The following is a 23,208-nucleotide window of genomic DNA, read 5'->3' as shown; positions in this document are numbered from 1 at the left end:
GAAATTACATCACAAAATACAAAGGAAAATATCTAAAGTGGAGTCGGCAAAGGCAGAGGAAAATTCGCAACACGCATGGGTTATGCGAATTTTGAAGGTGTTATGCGAATTTCGCATAACACCTTGTGGAATGCGAAATTTTCGCATAACCTGGAGCAGTTGGCTTCCGAAGGCCATATCTTCCTCATTTCAACTCCAAATCGTGCACGGTTTGAAGCGTTGGATTCTTGACTTCCAGAGCTTTGAAATGGTATATAGTATGTAAAAAATGGACTTCGGGAAGTGCTCCAAAAGTGCGAAAGAAGACTGCAGATGCTGTCCTCTGTTTTCCTCTTCTCCATTGTTCTTTCCTTGCATACTTTGAACGACTTTGGCAAAGGGCTATGAAGCTCCAAAGCTTGGTTCTTCATGAATTTGAGCTTCCAAAAGCTTTGCCATAACTTGTCCAAGTAGCTCCTCCATCATTTGGCATGCTTGAATTGATTCATAAGCTGATAAAAACATGTAAACTTGCCACAAAATGGTTAAAACCAATTACTAAGGACCTTAATGAATTAATTGGGTTAAATGAATATGATTACTACTCAAAGGTGCTTAAAACCATTATAATTAGGTCTACAAAATAGCACTTTTTGGTAGTAATCAATTGTCCTTGTCAATGCAAGCAATACCAGTTAAGACTACCCCTATCTCTTGTGAACGAGAAAGCTCAGTACCATTATATCCTAACTCTCTCGAAGATGATCCACGAACAACACCTTTTGGAATATTATTCCTTTTTTTTTCTTTCTTTTTGTCTTTTTTTTTTCACTTTATTGAGATCTAATATGTGTTAAGTGAATATTTGTGACAAGAAATGAATACTAATTTTAAGATGACTGGCCCATTTAATCTAGTCCATATAATGTCTTTTTCAGGAACTAAAGGAAATGCATCTTAGGTACACCAATTAGTAGGTATGAGAGGATTAATATCAGATCCCCAAGGACAAATTATTATTTACCCATATAAAGTAATTTATGTGAGGGGCTTTCTATAACAGAATATAAAATTTCTTGCTATAGAGCCATAAAGGGGTTGTAATGCTACTATACGAACATTAGATAAAAGTGAATCTAGAGCCAATCCAACTCTCATAACCCATGCCAACAAGGCATATGAACTCAAAATGGGGACCACTAGGACCCACAGGATTATTGATTCTCTCAAAATTTAATTTTAAAGTTGACTCAACATCTTACTACAAAGAATTAATTGAACTCAAGTATTCTATGTTAAATAACAATGAAACACTATGTGCTCCGGTCTATGACTTATTATCCATTGCGTTCATTCCCCTATGAGTTGGTGTTGTGGCCTAACAAAGTGAAAACCATTAGCCTTTCAAGACTACCTTTACCATCTTTGAGTTACAAATCCTCTTATTATATATTCAATTGACATGTCTTAATCTCTAAGAGCTAATATCAAGTTCCACTTAAGAAACTATTATGGTCATAGTTTTCATGAACATACCTCTTTAGGATCACTCAATGAGACACTTTGTCTCCCTTGAGATGTCATACACACTATTGCATTTACTATGGAAAATTTATCTCGATGGCCAAGATCAATCATCTGTCAAATTAGAAGGTAGTGCAATACAACCTCAAATGGATTACCTAAGTCCATGAATTGGTTGTGAACAAATCATCTATTTGTAAGAAATCCATGACTTGGATATTCTATAAAACTTCTAATGCACTTAAATCATGTATAATGTAAGAGATGCTTAACGAGAATACTTATAAAGTGTAATGCATAAAACAAAGATAAATAAAAGTAAAACTAAAATATCATATAATAAATAAAATTTGTTACATCATATCATGCTTTTAAGGGTTTTATCCTAACAATTTCTCCCTCCACGAATCCTGACACAAGAGAAGGTTAAGTTCTTTCTCTCTCTTTGAGGGTGGCTATGGTTCTTCTTCTTGGAATTTTAGAAAATTGAATAGGAAAACCGAAACCCTAGGGTTTATATAGGCTTTCCTATGGGCTTAAGTGGCTTGAGTTCAAATTGGGTTTGGAACACCTAATCTAACCCACTTAGGTTCGAATTAATTAATTGTCCCTAATGAGCTCCAATTAATTAATTAACCCATTTAAGAAAGTCAATTCATAAGATTTAGTGCAACCTTGTGTTTTTACCAAAGCACATTTATGTATACTTATGAACTATATACCCAAAATACTCTCAAATGTGTCACCATGAAATAGGAGCTCGAGCAAGGACCATTGGAACCTATAGGAAAATGTTAGCTTTCTCAAAATCCAATTATAAAGTTAACTCAACACTTTACTAAAAAGAAGTCAACTACACTCCAATATCCTATGAAATTCCAACAAAATAAAGCTCGAGTCTATGACCTACTATTCATTACATGCAAACTTTCTATGAATTGATATCCATAATCTAACAGGGTAGTGTTATTAACCCATCAAGATTACCTTTTCAATCTTGAAGTTACAAATTCTCCTATTATGTGATCAATTAACATACTCTACCTTTAAAAAGTACATGTCAAATTCCACTAAATGACTTATTGCGATAACATATTTCATGATCACATGTCCTTTAGATCACACAATGGGATATGTTGTCTCAATCCCATGAGATATCAGGGTGGCTCTATTAAAAATGTCTATTGTTACCATCCTCTATCAACAATGAGTCAATTTGTAGAAATGTATGACCATAGTCTCACCCATAGGTCAGAACTTTCTATTAATTTTAGCACAAACTCAATATCCTCTCAAGGTTGAGAGTCCATACAACAAATTGGCTCGATGAATCATAACAACCCAATAGCCTTAGTTCATGATTCACTGTAGATCATGTCCGATGTGTAACCATACACACTAGTGCACTCACCATGGGAAACTTATCATGATGGTTAAGATAAGTCATCCTTCCAATTAGGAGATAATACATTACAATCTCTACTAGATTACCCAAATCCATAAATTGATTATGAACAACTTATCACCTTGCAAGGAACCCATGACTTGTATCATTTATTCAACTCCTAATGCACCCAAGTCATATACAATGGAAGGAATATGAGTTTGAATGGTCAAATAAATATCAATGAATAAAAGGGACAACAAAGGGATAGTAAAGTCTATCTTCATTGTTAGCCCAAGGGTTCTCTTAATTTGGTTTTGATGATAACAAACCATGGTTAAGTGACTAATTGGTTTAAAGATTAAGAATCTCAGGCATAAACTCGAAAATTCATCAAATGACCAAATGGATACAAGATCAAGACGCTTGGAAGACTTGCGATCATAGGAAACTAATGTAAGATGAATGCATGAGTGCACTTAGGATTTTCACACGTTTCATGCAACTTAGAAAACTCAGTTTATTCTTTAAAACTTTGATTTCATTAAAACCTGAGTTTTTAACTAATGTACCTTAGGAAAAATGTTTTATAATTGGCTTAATAATTCACCTAAAGACCTTGCCTAAGTGTTAGAAAAGAAAGGAATTAAAAAAAATAGGTTTTCGGGGCCAAAAAGGCTCAACCGGTCAAGGCTATGGCCAACTGGCTTAACCAGTTGAGGAACCGGTCGACCGGTTGACCTTGTCCGGTCGAGGACCGGTCGATAACCGGTCGAGGGATGCCAAAAACTTTCTCTCGCTCCCAGTGGCCTTCTCTTCCCGGTCTAGGTGATTCTCTTCCCGGTCAAGGTGATTCTTTTCCCGGTCGAGGATCGGTCGAGGCAACAGTAACTTGTCAAGCATTAAATGCTCTAACGGCTAGTGAACCGGTCGACCCTTAGCTCGATCAGACGAGGTTACCTTTTGCTGTTTTTGACTCCCGAACTTAGAAACCTATAAATTGAGGGCTCCACTTCATTTATTGACAAGATAACACTTGCATTCAATAGTCTACCTACCTGTTCTTGATAAAAAAAGCTCTCATTTCCTTCATAGTGCATTAAATCACCACTTGCATATCTTTTAGTGCACTCTTGTGTGTCATGCTAGCTTTGTCTTGTATTTGAGCTATCCTTAAGCTAGGTTGAGGGATTATTTCTTGTAAAAATCTGAGTGTTAAAACCTTCAAGAGGTTTGAATCTTAAAGAGATTGTGTAAGAGCCCATTGGAGCCAGAATCCAAGTGTAAGAAGATTGGAAGCTTGATTGAAGCTTCAAGTTAGTGGAACCCTCACTCGGTTAGGAGATTAAGGAGAGTGGACGTAAGCAAGGAAGTGTCGAACCACTATAAACCCAAGTTTGAATTCTCTAACTCTATCTCTTTATTTTTCTTATATTGTGTTTGAATTTGTTGTGATTGAAAAGTTTTTAAAAACCCAATTCACCCACCTCCCCTCCCCCTCCCAATTTTGGGTGTTTTTCTTAATTAGGCATGACCTTTGTTTTCTCAATTGGTATCAGAGCTAGACCTCTTGTTTTTTAAAGACTTAATCGTCTAAGAGAAAATGGCTATTCCATCAAGCTCATCCCAAACTGAATTTTTTTCAAAACATAGAGCTCCATTCTTTACGGGAATCGACTATTCCTATTGGAAAACTAGAATGACTTGGTATTTGCAATCTACTGATTTAGATGTATGGGATGTCATTGAAAATGTCCCAACTTTTCTCACTAAACTAGTTGATGGAGTTTTGGTTCCAAAACCTAAGTAAGAATGGAATGAGCTTGATAGAAGAAACTTTCAATTAAATGCTAAAGCCGTTTTTACTTTGCAATGTTCTATGGATAGAAATGAATATAATAGAATATGTCAATGCAAATCGGCTAAAGAAATTTGGAGGTTGCTTGAAATAACTCATGAAGGAACTAATCAAGTGAAAGAGTCAAAAATCAATTTACTTGTTCATAACTATGAATTGTTTTCAATGAAAGAAAATGAGACTATTGTTGAGATGAGTACTAGGTTCACCGACATTGTCAATGGCCTTGAAGCTTTGGGAAAAACCTACAAGGAATCTGAGAAGGTGATGAAGATATTGAGGTCTCTCCCATCAAAGTGGCATACCAAGGTCACCGCTATTCAAGAAACAAAAGATTTGACTAAGATACCTATGGAAGAGCTCATAGGGTCATTAATGACATATGAGATAAATTTGACAAAGAAGATACAAGAGGGTGCAGACAAAAAAAAGAACATAACCCTCAAAGCTACAACCAAGGAAGAAGAAGATGTTGAAGAAGAAAAACCAAGTGATGAAGATGATGATTTAGCCCTCATCACAAGAAAGCTCAACAAATACATGAGAGGTGAAAGGTTTAGAGGAAGGAAGTTCACCTCTAAAAGATATCCTTCTAAAAAGGAATATTCATCCCATGGTGATAAGGAGAAATGGGAAGAGAAAAGAGATTTGATAAGCTTCAAGTGCAAAAAAACCGGGACACATTAAATATGATTGTCCTTTCTACAAGAGTGAAGCCAATAGAAGAATGAAGAAGGCAATGATGGCCACTTGGAGTCAAAGTGAAGAATCCTCCGAAGAAGAAAAGTAGAAGGAAGTGGCAAACATGTGTTTCATGGCAATAGATGATCTTGATGAGGTAAACTCTATCTTTAGTGATGAAGATATGCATGATGTTTTTGAAGAATTATATGAGGATTTTGAAAAACTTAGTTTGAAAAATAATTCTCTTAAAAAGAAAATTCAAGAACTTGAAAAGGAACTTGAAGAAGTCAAAGAAAAATTTTCAATTGTTGAAATATCTAAAACCCATCTTGAAAAAGAAAATGAGATTTTGAGAAGTGAAAATGAGATTTTGAAAAAGAAAAATGAATGGTTGACCTCCTCTCTTTCAATTTTCTCTTATGGACAAAAATCTTTTGAAATGATCTTAGCTAGCCAAAAATGTGTCTTTGACAAACAAGGGCTAGGATTCAAATCTTCAAAAAATCAAAAGTATTTTAAAAACTACTTTGTAAAAGAATCCACAAGTGCAAGTCCTTCTACCACTTGCAACTTTTGTGGAAGAGGATGACACATTAGTAGTACATGTCCCTTAAGAAATGATTCTCAAAAGAATTCAAATGCTAAAGCTAAAAAGGTTTGGGTTGAGAAATCCAAGGTCACTAACCCTCAATGACCCAAAAAGATATGGGTACCTAAATCAACTTAAATTTTATTTTGTAGGGATCAAAGAAGGATAAGTGGTTCTTGGATAGTGGATGCTCAAGACACATGACCGGGGATGAATCCAAGTTTGCTTTCTTTACAAAGAAAAATGTAGGATACGTTACATTTGGAGACAATTCAAAAGAAAGGATCATTGGTCAAGGCAACATTGGTAATGCCACACCCTCTCTTATTGAAAGTGTTTTATTAGTGGATGGTTTAAAACATAATCTTTTGAGCATAAGTCAACTTTGTGACAAAAGTTTTAAAGTGATTTTTAAAGCATCTCATTGCATCATCAAAGATATTCAAAATGATAAAACCATCTTCATGGGCCATAGATGTGATAATGTTTATGCAATAAATATTTCAAAATATGATGGCCATGATAGATGCTTTTCAAGCATGCATAATCAAAGTTGGTTGTGGCACAGGAGGTTGGGACATGCTAACATGAACCTCATTTCCCAACTCAACAAAGATGAACTTGTTAGAAGTCTTCCCAAAATAAATTTTCAAAAAGACAAAGTTTGTGAAGCTTGTCAAATGGGAAAGCAAATCAAAAACTCTTTTAAAAACAAAAATTTCCTTTCAACAACTAGGCCTCTTCAATTGTACATATGGATTTATTTGGTCCCTCTAGGACACCAAGCCTTGGAGGAAAATCTTATGCTTTTATTATTGTGGATGAATTCTCTAGATATACTTGGGTCTTATTTTTAAGTCAAGAGAATGAAGCCTTTTATGATTTTTCAAAGTTTTGCAACAAGGTTCAAAATGAAAAAGGTTTTACAATTACTTGTATAAGAAGTGATCATGGGAGAGAATTTGAAAATATTGATTTTGAAGACTATTGCAATGAGCATGGTATTAACCACAATTTTTCAGCTCATAGAACTCCTCAACAAAATGGGGTAGTTGAAAGGAAAAATAGAACTCTTTAAGAAATGGCTAGAACCATGCTAAATGAAAACAATTTACCAAAATACTTTTGGGTCGAAGCGGTTAACACTTCTTGTTATGTTTTAAATAGAATTTTATTAAGGTCTATTCTTAAGAAAACTCCCTATGAGCTTTGGAAAAACAAGAAACCCAACATTAGCTATTTCAAAGTCTTTGGGTGCAAATGCTTTATATTAAACACCAAAGACAATCTTGGAAAATTTGATGCAAAATCGGATGTTAGAATTTTTCTTGGTTATTCAACTTCAAGTAAAGCCTTTAGAGTTTTTAACAAAAGAACCATGGTTGTTGAGGAGTCCATCCATGTTATTTTTTATGAATCTAACAATTCTCTCCAAGAAAGAGAGAGCTTTGATGATGATTTAGGTTTGGAGACCTCCATGGGAAAATTACAAATTGAAGATAGAAAACAACAAGAAGAAATTGTAGAGGATCCCAAGAAAGAAGAATCACCTTTGACACTACCTCCTCCTCAACAAGTGCAACGTGAATCAAACCAAGACCTCCCTAAAGATTGGAAGTTTGTCATCAACCACCCACAAGATCAAATTATAGGTAATCCATCTAATGGGGTAAGAACTAGATCATCTCTTAGAAATATTTACAATAATCTTGCTTTATCTCTCAAATTGAACCTAAAAATATAAAAGATGCTCTAGTTGACGAAAATTGGATGATTGCTATGCAAGAAGAGTTAAACCAATGAAAGAAGTGAAGTATGGAAATTAGTTCCAAGACCTCAAAATCAAAGTGTTATTGGAACTAGATGGGTCTTTAGAAATAAAATGGATGAAAATGACATAATTATAAGGAATAGAGCAAGATTGGTAGCCCAAGGTTTTAATCAAGAAGAAGGGATAGATTATGAAGAAACCTTTGCTCCCATAGCTAGATTGGAAGCCATTAGGATGCTACTTGCCTTTGCATGTTTTAAAGACTTTGTTTTATATCAAATGGATGTGAAAAGTGATTTCTTAAATGGCTTTATAAATGAAGAGGTATATGTTGAACAACCACCCGGTTTTCAAAGTTTTAACTTTTCTAATCATGTTTTTAAACTTAAAAAGGCACTTTATGGTTTGAAACAAGCACCTAGAGTATGGTATGAAAGATTGAGTAAATTTCTTTTGAAAAAGGGTTTTAAAATGGGAAAAATTGACACAACTCTTTTCATAAAAACCAAAGAAAATGACATGCTCTTAGTGCAAATATACGTTGATGATATCATTTTTGGAGCTACTAATGTCTCTCTTTGTGAAGAATTTTCTAAATGCATGCATAGTGAGTTCGAAATGAGCATGATGGGAGAACTTAACTTCTTCTTTGGACTTCAAATCAAGCAACTAAAGGAAGGAACCTTCATCAATCAAGCAAAGTATATAAGAGATCTCCTCAAAAGGTTCAATATGGAGGAAGCCAAAACAATTAAGACTCCAATGAGTTCATCTATCAAGCTTGACATGGATGAGATAGGTAAGTCCGTCAACTCAACTATGTATTGAGGCATGATAGGTTCTTTGCTATATTTGACCGCTAGTAGACCCGACATCATGTATAGTGTATGCTTGTGTGTTAGATTTCAATCTTGTCCTAAAGAATCTCATTTAAGTGCCGTAAAACAAATTCTTAGATATTTAAAAGGGACAATGGACATAGGCTTATGATATCCTAAGGGTGATAACTTTGAATTAATTGGATTCTCGGATGCCGACTTTGCCGATTGTAAAGTTGAAAGGAAAAGCATTAGTGGCACTTGTCATTTCCTAGGACACTCACTTGTTTCATGGCATAGTAAGAAGCAAAATTCGGTAGCTTTGTCTACGGCGGAAACCGAATACATGGCAACCGGTTTATGTTGTGCACAAATCCTTTGGATGAAACAAACACTTAGTGATTTCAATTTGATTTTTGAGCATGTTCCTATTAAATGTGATAACACTAGTACCATAAACATTTCAAAAAATCTAGTGCAACACTCTAGGACTTAGCATATAGAGATTAGACACCATTTTCTTAGAGACCATGCACAAAAGATCAACTTGCCGATATTTTTATAAAACTTCTAAGTAAAGAGCAATTTGTTGATATTAGAAGACAATTAGGGGTGATTTCTTTATGATCAAATGATTGCTTGATGAATTCTTGATTGAATATACCTTATGATTGCGTGAAATTCATATCATATGCATCATATAGAAATAATCTTAGGAAAAAGGTCAAATTTTGACCAAAAATCAAAATTCCCTTGGCATTGGACATAAAAAATTGGGGATTTCAACTGAAAAAGGTAGGGAGAGGATCACGAGACAAGAAAATGCAAAAATTTTGGACCGTTGACCATTGACCAAGCAGTTGATCGGTTGAGGAATTGGTCGACCGGTTTGTCGAGGCTAGGAATTTAAAGAGGCCCCCGCGCGTTATTTCTCTCACTGTTTTCTTCATCTCCTTGAAAACTCTTCACCTACTTGCTTCTAGAGACTATTTTGGGTTGATTCTTGGATCGATTGAAGGCTTTGGAGTGGATTTTGGGACGCATTCGAGGTTAGGGTTTCAATCGAAAACTTAGGGTTTTCAGTCTTGGGAGCGTTTTCTCTCTGTACTACGCTCCTCAAGCTTGGTTTAGCTTCATCTCCGTGCGCCTAGGGCTTCGGGTTGGTGTTTGCTCTCTCTTGTTTGATTTCATTCTCCTTTTGGACTTCTCTTTCTCCCTATTCCATTCGTTGGATGGCTCCTAGGCAAGAGACAGGCACCTCCAGGGCTTAGGGCAAACACCCTGCTGAGCCATTTCAACCTGAGCAGACGGAGGCTCACCGAAAGGCGAGGTATGACACGACCCTCTTTAGTTCCATCGAAGACTATCAGCGATACAAGCAAAAGTTCTCCCAAAGGAAAGTCATCCCAGGGAGAAGTATCAATTTCTCCTAACTTCAGTACTTCGGGTTTGAGGGACTCTTTAGTCGGATGGGATGACTGCCAGTTGTGACGATTTCCGAGCCGATCTTCCAGACTCTGGTGAGAGTTTTTTATTCACTGGTGACATATGGGCTTGGAGGACCGATCATGTCCACGATTAGAGAAGTTGAGATTGGATTGAGCCTAGAGAGTATCTGCCGCATATTCTCGACATTCCTTCAGTTGGCCTCTGGGTGTATGAGGCTAAGATGTGGCCCATTGTGCCGAGATTCGAGCCTAGAGAGGTTGTTTAGAGGTTGTGTAGACTCGCAGATGCCCAGGGGATGGGCAAACCATTGGCACACAGCCTGATCGTGCCCAGCCAAGTCCTTCATCACATGATCTGCTCCATCTTATTGCCACGAGGAGGACATCGAGACGAGGTCTCCTACCTTGAGGCATTCATTGTGGACTCGATTCTGACTGGGAGACGGATTCACGTAGGGTATCTAATGATAATGCATATGATATCCTGCGTTGAGAGCACGACCCGAGTACTCCCCTACGACTGTTTCCTTACCCGAGTATTCAAGGATGCTAGGGTCGACTTGAGCAGAGAGACGGATTTTGAGGCCCCCACTAGCTATGACACATACAATGAGCAGTCCTTGGGGCGAATGAAGTTCGAGAAGGCACCCGATGGCTCTTGGATTAGGAGAGCTGAGCGACAGGCCTGGGGTCAGGGACAGATGCATCCCGAAGTAGAGAGGACCCGAGCTTGACAATTCGCCTCTACCTCAGTCAGATGGTATTCATGTGGAGTCCACTTTCTCCGAGCCTATGATGACTGAGCCATCTTACACAGCAGGACCATCATCTCAGCCATCATTTATCGAGCTTCCTCACACAGAGCTACCATCTCAGGCACCTCACGCTCCTGATCATGCGCCTTGGATGGATGTCTCAGCTCAGATCAGCTCCCTTGGGACTCGTATGGAGGAGTTTGCTTTAGTCCATGACACTCGTTTCTACTCTATGGAGGAGCACATAGATCAGTATCAGATTGGCTTCACTTCTCTATTTGAGCACTTCCAGCAGAGATTTGAGTGCATAGAGGAGCGTATGGATCAGCAACAGGCTACATTCGAGCATCTCTAGTAGAGCATTGATCGCATTGAGAGTCGCCAGGTGAGTCAGCATGAGGAGATGATGGCTTACCTCTGTTTTGTGTTTCCTCTTCCACCCCCTAAGCCTTGAGATTATCTAGAGTTCCTCATCAGTTTCTTTTTTATGTTGCCAAATTAGGAGAAATATATAGGATCTAGGAGACCCTCATGCATGTCATTGTCATCATTGTCATATCTATCTTGTTTAGCATATGTTTTCGTGTACATGTGAGGTTGCCATATATATATGATATGATATTTTCATGATCCATTATTCCCTATTCAAATTTTCGTGTTTTACATTGTTTTCTATTAAAAATTGTTTGATTGATCCATGATTGGTTTGAGGGGAAGACTTTTTTTCTCTCCTAGATAACCAAGGTTTGTCATCATAAAAAAGGGGAAGATTGTTAGCCCAAGGGTTCTCCTAATCGGGTTTTGATGATAACAAACCATGGTTAAGTGACTAATTGGTTTAATGATTAAGAATCTCAGACATAAACTCGAAAATTCATCAAAGGACCAAATGGATACAAGATCGAGACGCTTGGAAGACTTGTGATCATAGGAAACTAATGTAAGATGAATGCATGAATGCACTTAGGATCTTCACATGTTTCATGCTCTCGGTTTATTCTTTAAAACTTCGATTTCATTAAAACCTGAGTTTTTAACTAATGTACCTTAGGAAAAATGTTTTATAATTGGCTTAATAATTCACTTAAAGACCTTGTCTAAATGTTAGAAAAGAAAGGAATTAAAAAAATAGGTTTTCGGGGCCAAAAAGGCTCAATCACTTGAGGCTATGGCCAACCGGCTCAATCGATTGAGGAACCGGTCGAGGAATGCCAAAAACTTTCTCTCTCTCCCAGTGGCCTTCTCTTCCTGGTCGAGGTGATTCTCTTCCTGGTCAAGGATCGGTCGAGGCAACGGTAACCTGTCAAGCATTAAATGCTCCAACAGCTAGTGAACCGGTCAACCCCTAACTCGACCAGACGAGGTTACTTTTTTCTATTTTTGACTCCCGAGCTTAGAAACCTATAAATTCAGAGCTCCACTTCATTTATTGACAAGAGAACACTTGCATTCAATAGTCTACCTACCTATTCTTGATCAAAAAGCTCTCATTTCCTTCATAGTGCATTAAATCACCACTTGCATATCCTTTAGTGCACTCTTGTGTGTCATGCTAGCTTTGTCTTGTATTTGAGCTATCCTTAAGCTAGGTTGAGGGATTATTTCTTATAAAAATCTGAGTATTAAAGCCTTCAAGAGGTTTGAATCTTGAAGAAATTGTATAAGAGCCCATTAGAGCTGGAATCCAAGTGTAAGAAGATTGGAAGCTTGGTTGAAGCTTTAAGTTAATGGAATCCTTACTCGGTTAGGAGATTGAGGAGAGTGGACGTAGGCAAAGAAGTGCTGAACCACTATAAACCCGAATTTGAATTCTCTAACTCTATCTCTTTATTTTGCTTATATTGTGTTTGAATTTGTTGTGATTGAAAAGTTTTTAAAAACCCAATTCACCCCCCCCCCCCCCTCTCCCCGCCCCCCGCCTTTTGGGTGTTTTTCTTAATTCATTTTAGTATATCTTGCTTTTAGGGATTAAATCCCAACACTATTCACAAAGGCGTTATCTTTAACTATGTTTAAAAAGTTAAGATACAACATCAAAATATGAATATTGAGAGATCTACTAGTTAAAAAAATTAAAGAAATCATTATCATGTCTACATGAGGGGAAAAATATTAATATGGATATACTGTACTCTTTTTTCCTTCATCCAAGTTTTGTTTTACTAGGTTTTATTGACGAGGTATTTAATAAGACAGTCACCATATTCTTATAATTATATAAGGGGGAATGTTACAAAATATGAGAATTTGTTCCATTATGGGAACTTGTGGATGATCATCCAAGATGATGTAAGTCTCTTTGTGACTTTATATAAAAAGGAAGACTTCTAATGAAATATTCATTCAATTTCTTTCTTAGCATTCTATTTTTCCTTTCTAGATTTCTTCTCATTCCACTTTATTTTCTATAACATTCCTCAATTATCACATCGTTCCAATACATTTATCTCATAAAGTCTCTCCAACCAATTATCCATGTCACAACCTAGATTTTTTCCAATTGAATTTCCCATGTCACCACCCCAAATCTACTAATTTCTCAATTGATATGGTATGCATCCTTTCCGTTTCAATTTCAATTTGATTAAGCTACTTCATGGCGTGTTAACATGGCATGGTTCCTCTTTATTTTTTTACTCCATTTCACTCCTTGTAGTGTGTCACATGGTAATGTCCAAGTGGTAACATTTCATAAAAATGAAAGTTAAATACTGAAAAATTTTAATACTAGATTATAAGAGTTACATATTATAAGTGTATTTTAATATTCTTTCTAGATTCTATATGAATAATATATTAATCAATAAAAATATTCTTTGGCATAAAATACCATATGCATTATATGCTAAAAATTACTAAACAAACAAATTATTACAAAAAAAAAATCTTAAATATTTAAAATAACTAAAAGAAAATATTTAAACTCAACCACTAAATAATTCATTTGCAATTTGGTCACATAAAATGCGATTATATTATATTTCATATCCTCTAAATTCTATTGATGTTGAATTTTCATTATTATTATGGGTACTTTTAGGTACAAAATTATTAAAATCAAATTAATTGAAAATTGCATCATTAACTATTGTTCTTTGAAGATAGTTATGTATTGTTACACATACAATAATAATATTCCTTTGCACTAGGAAAGGATAAGATATGATCCTCTTGAAGATTGAAAATTATAACTTTGAAACCCTCCAAAAACTCTTTCAATCATATTCCCCAATTCATCATGTGCATGATTGAACATTTCTTCCTTCTTTCTAAAGCGACAATTACCTTGAAAATCAAATAACTAATATCGTACATTATGATAAGGTGTCATAAATCTGTAAGTACACGTATATGTAACATCACATAAATATTATTAACAAATATAAACTTATATGGAAGTAATTCTACAACATTTAAGTATATTATTAGTTAAAGTATTTTACTAGGTAAGGGAAATGAAAAATTATTTCTTGGATAACACATAGTCTTTGTTAACACCCTTGACTTTTGCTCTATTCTTCCCTCTAGACCATACAAATATACAAATCGTATCATAATCACAAATAACTTGCACATTGTTATCATTGGATCACACATAGTCTTTGTTAACACCCTTGACTTTTGCTCTATTCCTTCCCTCTAGACCATACAAATATACAAATTGTATCATAATCACAAATAACTTGCACATTGTTATCATTGGATCACACATAGTCTTTGTTAACACCCTTGACTTGTGCTCTTCTCCTTCCCAACCAGACCATACAAATATACAAATCTTATCATAAACATAAATGACTTACAAATTTTGATAACATTCTCCCTCCTTCCTCTATTCCTATGTGACACTTGATTGTTAAAAAGCATAGAAGAATGAATGAGAAATCCATCAAATGCACCCATTGCACCCCATTAAAAGAAATCAAATCATGTTAATGGGTCCCACATTTGTAATGACTCCATCTCATCTAATTTTTTTGTTGGTCTTTTATACTAAGTCCATTAGGCTTTTCTCATTTCATTTTTGTCAATTATTAATTGATTGTGAACCTTCACCTTTCATCCTTTTTACTAGTAGCTGTCATACTATCAAACAGTATGCAATAGTCTCACCTGCATATTGCAATCATGCTACATGAAAAACATACAAAATTAACACTATATAATGTAGAACAACTAACTTGCTAGATTAAATAAATACATAATTATTTAATTATATTAAAGAAAATTTATAACTTCATAAATATAATAAATTATCAAAATATTAAAGAAAATTTCAATAAATTACCACAATATATATTTATAATGAAAGAAAAAAATACAATAAATAAATAAATAATATAAAAAGGTTTTTATATTTTAATTTGTAATTGTTTTCTTTTTTTTATTATTTAAAACTATATAAATAAGAAATTTAGAAAAATGAGTATTCTTATAAATAAATTAAATAGAATCTATTTAGAGTTTTAATTTTATTAAATTAGAGAATTAAAAAAATGAAATATAATTATCAAAATATATATAATGGCACCAAAAAAATTTAATAATAAAATGTTTTGGTTTAAAATAAGTGATTTAATTTTAAAGAAGTTAAATTTTAGAATTAATTGGTTAAAAGGGAATGAAATAATCCTCATATTTGTGAATTTAATACCTCCCATGTTTTTATCTGAAGAGTAACTCATTTTTTTACATAAACGCCCTTGATTATTTTAAGTATTTACAGGCATGTTATAAAAGAAAAAAAAATATTTTTACAAGAAAAAATAAGGGTATTTTTATCAAAATGATAGTAAAAAAAAATAAAGGATTAAATTTTCAAATTTCGGTCTTCAATGACTCCTATAAAAAATATTCAACAACAAAACTCTTTATTTTATAAAAATGATAAAATTGAAATAAAAAAGTTATACAAATTTATAATCCAATCTTTTGGTAAAAGTGGTTAGTTAGGTCTTATTGTTAAATGGATTCAATGATTTTTTTTATGTGATTTTTAATCTTAACTGATAAAATTTGGGTTCTAAAAAACATTTAAAAATGGACCTACCCCTTTTTTTGAATATTACTCAACTCTTCTCTGTCCATAAATGTGGTCCACCCCATCTCATAAAGAAAATCCAGTATCTTTCTACCAATCCATGCTTCTAAATAAGAATTCAAATCCTATCACCACCCAAATTGCTTATTACTTTATGGGGTGCAATAAAACAATTAAAGAAAACAATAATAAGACAAATACTTGCATAGAAAAATGATTTGTATATTTGTATTTAAATGACAACCATTTGACAACTTCCTTAGTGGTAGTTATTACCAAACAAAATGAATGGAGTAAAATTGGTATCACATAAGAAAAATAGCTTTAAAATCAAGAATCCATGGCTGTAAAATCAGATCAATTTGAACCATTATGATGGAAAATAGAATTTTGTTGATAATAAATAATCTTAATGTTGGGATGTTCTCTCAAATTCTTATTTGGAATATACTTTTTTTTCGTAAAAAGAATATTATATAGAATATTTTCTAACTTATACCTAATTATAATTAGATTTTTTATAAAATAAGGAAAGCTAATGAGAATATTTTTATAAATGTTCTACTTCATGAAAGGAAAAAAGTTATAAGAAAAAAATGTGAAGAAGAACGAGAAATACCCAGTGAAGTAAGAGGGTTTATTAGGATGTAGATATGAGAAAGAGTGAGAAACACAATTATTCATAATTTAAGATGAAGATTGAAAAAGACCCGATAATTGTACTTTTTTTTTATTCCCTCTGTAATATCTTCTATCATATTGATCAATAAAGGTTGGTATGGTTGATTGAACTACATTAAAATCTCGAGTTCCTTTTATATGGTTTGCTTTATTTTTTGTGTTTTTCTTTTAATATGTTTGAATTAACGCTCCCACTAACACACTAATTGGTATTAAAGCTTACACTTAAAATCATAAAGTTAAGATTCAATAGCTGAAGTAGAATTCAAACATGTTCAAATTCTGACAAAGACTAATAATAATTTTTCTTTTTTGTTTTTTTTTTACAGAAAGTTACTTCCAAAATATAAAAAAAACACATGGGAAGAAATGATTGGGAATTGCAGTTGAAGCTCATCAAATTCTAATAGAGTTGTGTGCTAAATGTACTTACAAATAAGTTAGTTTTTTGAAAATATGAAGTTGCAATTGATTCATTCTCTGATTTCTTAGACTCTAAAGAATGAAATTGGAATTCATTGATATTATAGTTAATTTATTTTTCAAAATGATGCATTGGGGAGGCATAAATATAAGGATATATTTATTCATTTTAATTATTATAAAATGATTAATTTTGAGTGGTTTCAATAAACTCATTTCATCCATAACTCTTTTTAACGGTTTATAATTTGCGGTCAATGAGTAAGGTAGTGTTTGTTTGTTTGTTTGTTTTTTACTTAATTCTAAATATAATTTAAAATTTCATAGTAATTAAGTATTAAAATATTTATTTTTTTAAATATTTTATTTTTATTAAATATTAAGAAATAAAAAAAATCAATAAGTAACTTTTAGTATTAAAAAAAAAACTAAATGTTACAACTTTTTCTATTCAATAAATTTTTTTTAGAAATAAGTAATATATTAAAAAATAGTAAAAGAATAAACATATGAAGCTTAAAAGTAAGTTGTCTTTATCCAAAAGTTATAAAAACAAACAATACGGTGAAATTGTTCTTTCCATCCATCTATCAATCACTTAGACCCGGTATGAATTCACTACTTAAAATCTAAAAACATTTTTTCCATTTATTCTGGAATAATCTTTATAGGAGGTACAATTTTAAATATTTCTGTTAAGTTCATAGTTGGCATTATTTGAGTTCATTTTTGAGAAATTAAAAATCGTTTTTTTTTGCTTCATGAAAAGTATTTATACATATTAATTATAAAGTTAGTAACAATATTGCTTTTTTATAAAAAAAAATTATTTTAATTTATTTAAAAAAATCTTTCATATTTAATCAAACTTTTACCATAATAGTATTATTCTTTAAAAAATATGACTTTGACTTCATATTTAACTTCAAATTAAAGTCAAAATAAAAACCTATCCGGAAGATATTATGAAATATAACTCAGAAACTCAAATTTGGGATCAAATTGATCTTTGAAAATATGATTTCAAATATTTTTTTTCAAAAAAAATTAAAAATAAAACATTAAATACAAATAGACTATTGTAAATAAACATTTTAAAATAGATCCCAAATATATGCTTTATGGCTAAAAGGCCCATTTTTAACCCAAACCTCCCAAACCCATTTTCCAAATTTTTGGGGATGCAAAGATAATCAAACCCAAATATGACCCACCCCCATCTATGTGGGATCAGTAAACAATAATTTCACAAAGATGACAAAAAGTAGGTAAGAATTTGAGCAAAATTACATGTATTGCTGCTCCATCCCAACCAAATCCAATACAAAATCAACCTAACATTTGGCCATAACAAAACCTAACACCATTTTTCAATAATTTCGTTTCCCTTTTTTTATTATTAATTCCCTTTCATAACAACTCCATCAACACACACACACCAAAAAAAAAAAAAAAAAGGAAAAAAAAAAGAAAAAGAAAAGATTTCATCTCATTGTACAATTGGGAAAGCATTTTCCAAGTAATTTCTTGGTGGTTGGAAGACACAGATGTCACTTTCAGCACTCTTTCTGGGAATCTTCCTTTCAGCCCCACTGCCCCTTGGCCATGTTTTGCCCACGTGAGTCCAATACCCACCTGCAAAAAGTGTCACTTGCCATATGATTTATGGGTCTTTATATTATTTCCCAAAAATACCATATTTATTCATATGGGTTAATTTCATTCACGCCCTTCAATTTTAGCGTAAATACACTAAGTCGATATAGGTTTAAAATTTCCTTAATTAATACCCTTATAAATTTATTTCATTTATTAAATTTATTTTTTGGAGAGATTTTAAGTAAAAATATTTTAGATAAAAGTAATTATAAAATTTATATATGAAATACATTTATAAGAATGTTAATAAATGAAATTTAAAACTTGTAGTAACTTAGTGTATTTGCACTATAGGGTCTCGTTGAAATTAACCTTATCCCACATCAGTTTTATTATGATTTTAATTTATGATTAATATTTAGAGCATTGAATAAAATTATAAATGAAAAAAATTATTAATATGAAAACTTAACCCTATTTCTATATCATAAAAAATTATTTAAATTTAATTTTTTTTTTTCAAAAATTAATAAATAATGTACTAAATTTATTTTATTTTTTGGTTTTGTTACTTGGCCTTAGAACCCAATAATTGTGAATAAAAATCTCTTTTTGTCATTAAAAAAAAATGTGTTTTTATACACTCATGTAAAAATAATTATAAAATATAAACCCTTTAAAAATAATTCAAATTTATGCACTCATAAATAAAATATAATATTTAGAATTACTAAAGGTAGTACATATATCCTTAAAAATAAATACATTTGGCCTAAAAAAAAGTCTTAAATATTAATTATTTTTTAAATAATTATTTAAAATTTATATTTTATAAACTCGAAAATTTTAATTTGTGATTTTTTTTATATGTGTATAAAAACACACTTTTTTTCACTCCTCTAGAAAATAAAATTATTGAAGTAAAAGTTTTTAAAATTATCAAAAATAAATTTTATTTTCTTTAAAAGTAGAAAATCATGTTAGAAAATTATCTTAAATTCAATATACAACTTAATTTAAAATCAAACCATAAAAAAATTAATTTTTTGTAGAAAAAAAAAAGTTAAAATTAGTAATATTTCCTACTTTGGGTTGATGGGCTCTCGCAAAGCGACGCTCTCTGAAATGTCTCTTTGTCTCACTGTGCCTTGTGGTGCGTGCATTTTGTGTATAAGAGAGGCGTTACAAGAGCATACACCCTCACAACCATTCACTCCCTTGAGAGCTTCCACATTATCTTCTTCTTCTAAATCTTGAGGTAATGGGTTTCTTTTAGTTTCTCTGTTTTCTCAATGCTAATGTTCTTGTTGTTTGTGTGTGCATGATGTCTCTGAAAGTTTTCTTCTGGGTTCTTTGGATGGCCTCTGTTAGGGTTTTAATTTTGGTGGGTTTCTTTCAATTTGTTGATTTCATGCTTCTCTGGGTCCCTTTCTTTTATCCTCTGTTTTTCTGCTTCATCTTTGTAAGGAATTTTGTACATTTTTTTTTTCAATGGGGGTTTCTCATGCGTTTGTGGTGGTGACATCACAACCTCTGTTTACATCAGTTGAAGGTTCTTGAAGAAAACTTCCTCAAAGTGTTAATTTTGTTCATCAGCTAAGTTCAATTTCTGAGAAATTTCACCTTTTTCAGTGCTTCCCCCTTTTTTTTCTTGGGCTAACCAGAATGACAAATTCTTTTTTTCATGCCATTGTTGGTATATTTAATGGAATATGTTTATTTAATTATTTTATTATTGTGAGTGTGTTGCTCATCTGGAGTTGTTGGCTCTGGATTATTATTTAGTATTTGCTCTCTAATTTATGGTTACCCATGTGAAAGACATGATGCAATTGTCACTTCTAAATTATATTTTCTTGGTTTGTGTTCATTCAACCTTTTCTGGATTCTGTTTTTATGATTATTTTGGTGTGATTTTGTTCAATTTTTAAAATTGGGTTGGTTGGTTTTCAGTAATTTATTTATTCCTTGTTGTATAAATATCATGGTGTCTGTTTGAGATTCAGATTCTGATTCTGATTCTGATTCTGTTTCTCATATCAGTGTCTCCTACTGCTGTTTGTATATTTATTTATTAAATTTTTGTTTACAGAAACAGAATTGCATTAAGATTGCAAGGATTGGGTTGCCATTTCCTTCATGAATTAATTGTTAATATTATCTATTTATTTTCCCGGCTTTATATGTTTAATTTAGCTATCTTAAGTAGGTAATGGAAGATGGACATTATTGATCTATTGGTGCTTGTAAGCTCCTCGGGCTTTTCTGATTAATTGACTTACTACAGAATGGGAAGTAACGATGGAACCACTTATGGTGCGTACACCTATGAGGAGCTTGAGAGGGAACCATACTGGCAATCTGAAAAGCTCCGGATTTCAATCACTGGTGCTGGTGGTTTTATTGCCTCTCACATTGCTCGGCGTCTGAAGACCGAGGGCCACTACATTATTGCTTCTGACTGGAAGAAGAACGAGCACATGACTGAAGATATGTTCTGTCATGAATTTCATCTTGTTGATCTCAGGGTGATGGATAACTGCTTGAAGGTCACTACAGGAGTTGACCATGTGTTTAACCTTGCTGCTGATATGGGTGGAATGGGGTTCATCCAGTCCAACCATTCAGTTATTATGTACAATAACACAATGATCAGCTTCAACATGCTTGAGGCTTCTAGGATCAATGGGGTTAAGAGGTTTGTTGTCTTCAATTTGTTCTATCCTGGCTTTGACTAAGTTCTCCATTTGATATGAAAATTGGTTTCATGTACTCAGCATTTATCTGTCTAGGAGACGTAAATTTACTAATGAATTTTTCTGGTCCTGAGAATTCTCTAATATCTGATTATTCCACATTGTGCAGGTTCTTCTATGCCTCTAGTGCTTGCATCTACCCTGAATTTAAGCAGTTGGAAACTAATGTGAGCTTGAAGGAGTCTGATGCATGGCCTGCAGAGGTTAGTTAGTTTTAATGCTCAGAAATGTGGCATCTGCTTGAATTTTTTATTTGTAAATTATTTGGAAGAATTTATTTTTTTGCTTGTTTTTTAGCCTCAAGATGCTTATGGATTGGAGAAACTTGCTACGGAGGAGTTGTGTAAGCACTATACCAAAGACTTTGGAATTGAATGTCGTATTGGAAGATTCCATAACATTTATGGACCTTTTGGAACATGGAAAGGTATGCTCTTAAAAGTTATGGTGATTTTCTACATGTATTCGTGATTTTGTCTCTTGGTCACCGTCAATGGTAGGGAGCCAAGTGCAGAGAGGTTTAAGCCCGCTTTAAATTCTAAATCATATTTTTGGATCTTAGTAATTTTGTCGTTTTGGTATATTTGTCGTAGGTGGGAGAGAGAAGGCTCCTGCTGCTTTTTGCCGAAAGGCTCTCACTTCCACCGACAAGTTTGAAATGTGGGGAGACGGACTTCAAACTCGTTCTTTCACCTTCATTGATGAATGTGTAGAAGGTGTCCTCAGGTGAGCAATGTGACCGAAACTCACTTTTCATTTTGAGGTTCTTAGGTTTGACATAATTTCAAATTCCACAAATCTTTCATAGTTCAGAAGTGGAAATAAAATAATGAGATTCTCCTTTAAATCAGTGTACTTATTAAACTTCTGAGAAGACTCTTGAGTGCGTCTTTTTGTACTGTTGTAGTATCTCTGACTAATATTTGCTTGAAGCTGGGGGACTCAGGGACAAGCATTGAACTTGTCTGGTCAATGCTCTCTGGATTTCATGGGGAAAGGAGTTTTTGCTTGTTTTAGAAATAAAAAGGAATACATGCTCCTTAGCAAGTTCTATTTTTCTTCTTTTAAGGGGAAAAAATCTGTCCCCTTTTTCTGAAAAAGGAAAGATAAACTCATTAAATTATGATTCAAACTGTTGAAAAATAGTATTATTTCTTCAAATTGAAATCCATATCCTTCAGTGTTCTCATTGATTACCATCTTGGCTCCAATTTGTGTTTAGGCTGACAAAGTCAGACTTCCGGGAGCCAGTGAACATTGGAAGTGATGAGATGGTTAGCATGAATGAGATGGCCGAGATTGTTCTCAGCTTTGAGAACAAGAACCTTCCCATCCATCACATTCCAGGCCCAGAGGGTGTGCGTGGTCGTAACTCAGACAACACACTGATCAAAGAGAAGCTCGGTTGGGCTCCAACAATGAAATTGAAGGTACTTATATAACAAGACACCGCTTGCCTTATTACGAGGTTTTTTTAACTTATGATTTGGATTATGCAATGGGTCAGTCTTACAAGCCAAGTGTATATGTGGAAGCTTTATGAAAGTCATTGAAGTTCATAGTCATGCCTTGATGATTTACTTGCCTAGTTTTCCTGCAACTTCCTATTTAATCAAGCCATATTTGAATCTACTGTTCTGTAGGATGGGCTGAGAATTACATACTTCTGGATCAAGGAACAGATTGAGAAAGAGAAAGTTAAGGGCATTGATCTGTCTATTTATGGGTCATCCAAGGTGGTGGGTACCCAAGCCCCGGTTCAGCTAGGCTCACTTCGTGCTGCTGATGGCAAAGAGTGAAGCTGTTGAGGCCAACAGCTCTGGTAGCTTATGCCATAAAAGCTTACTATCAGCTACCATGTTCCATTGAAATTATAAGATATCTATAGCATCTTCCTG

General features: G+C 33.4%; 1 protein-coding gene across 1 annotated transcript; it reads left to right on the top strand.

Moving 5' to 3' along the window:
- Window positions 1-19,769: 19,769 nt before the first annotated feature.
- On the top strand, window positions 19,770-23,146 carry LOC100233034 (GDP-mannose-3',5'-epimerase). The gene is given in 7 exon segments (NM_001281039.1): window positions 19,770-19,812; window positions 20,842-21,252; window positions 21,420-21,513; window positions 21,608-21,737; window positions 21,904-22,036; window positions 22,533-22,740; window positions 22,954-23,146. Coding segments are annotated over 6 exon segments (1,131 nt in total). The 5' UTR covers window positions 19,770-19,812; window position 20,842; the 3' UTR covers window positions 23,110-23,146.
- Window positions 23,147-23,208: the final 62 nt, after the last annotated feature.

Source organism: Vitis vinifera, chromosome 14 (genome assembly GCF_030704535.1).
Source record: "Vitis vinifera cultivar Pinot Noir 40024 chromosome 14, ASM3070453v1".
NCBI classification, from domain to species: Eukaryota; Viridiplantae; Streptophyta; class Magnoliopsida; order Vitales; family Vitaceae; genus Vitis; species Vitis vinifera.
Note: the sequence above shows the minus strand (reverse complement) of the source record. Positions and strands in the feature narration are given on the sequence as shown.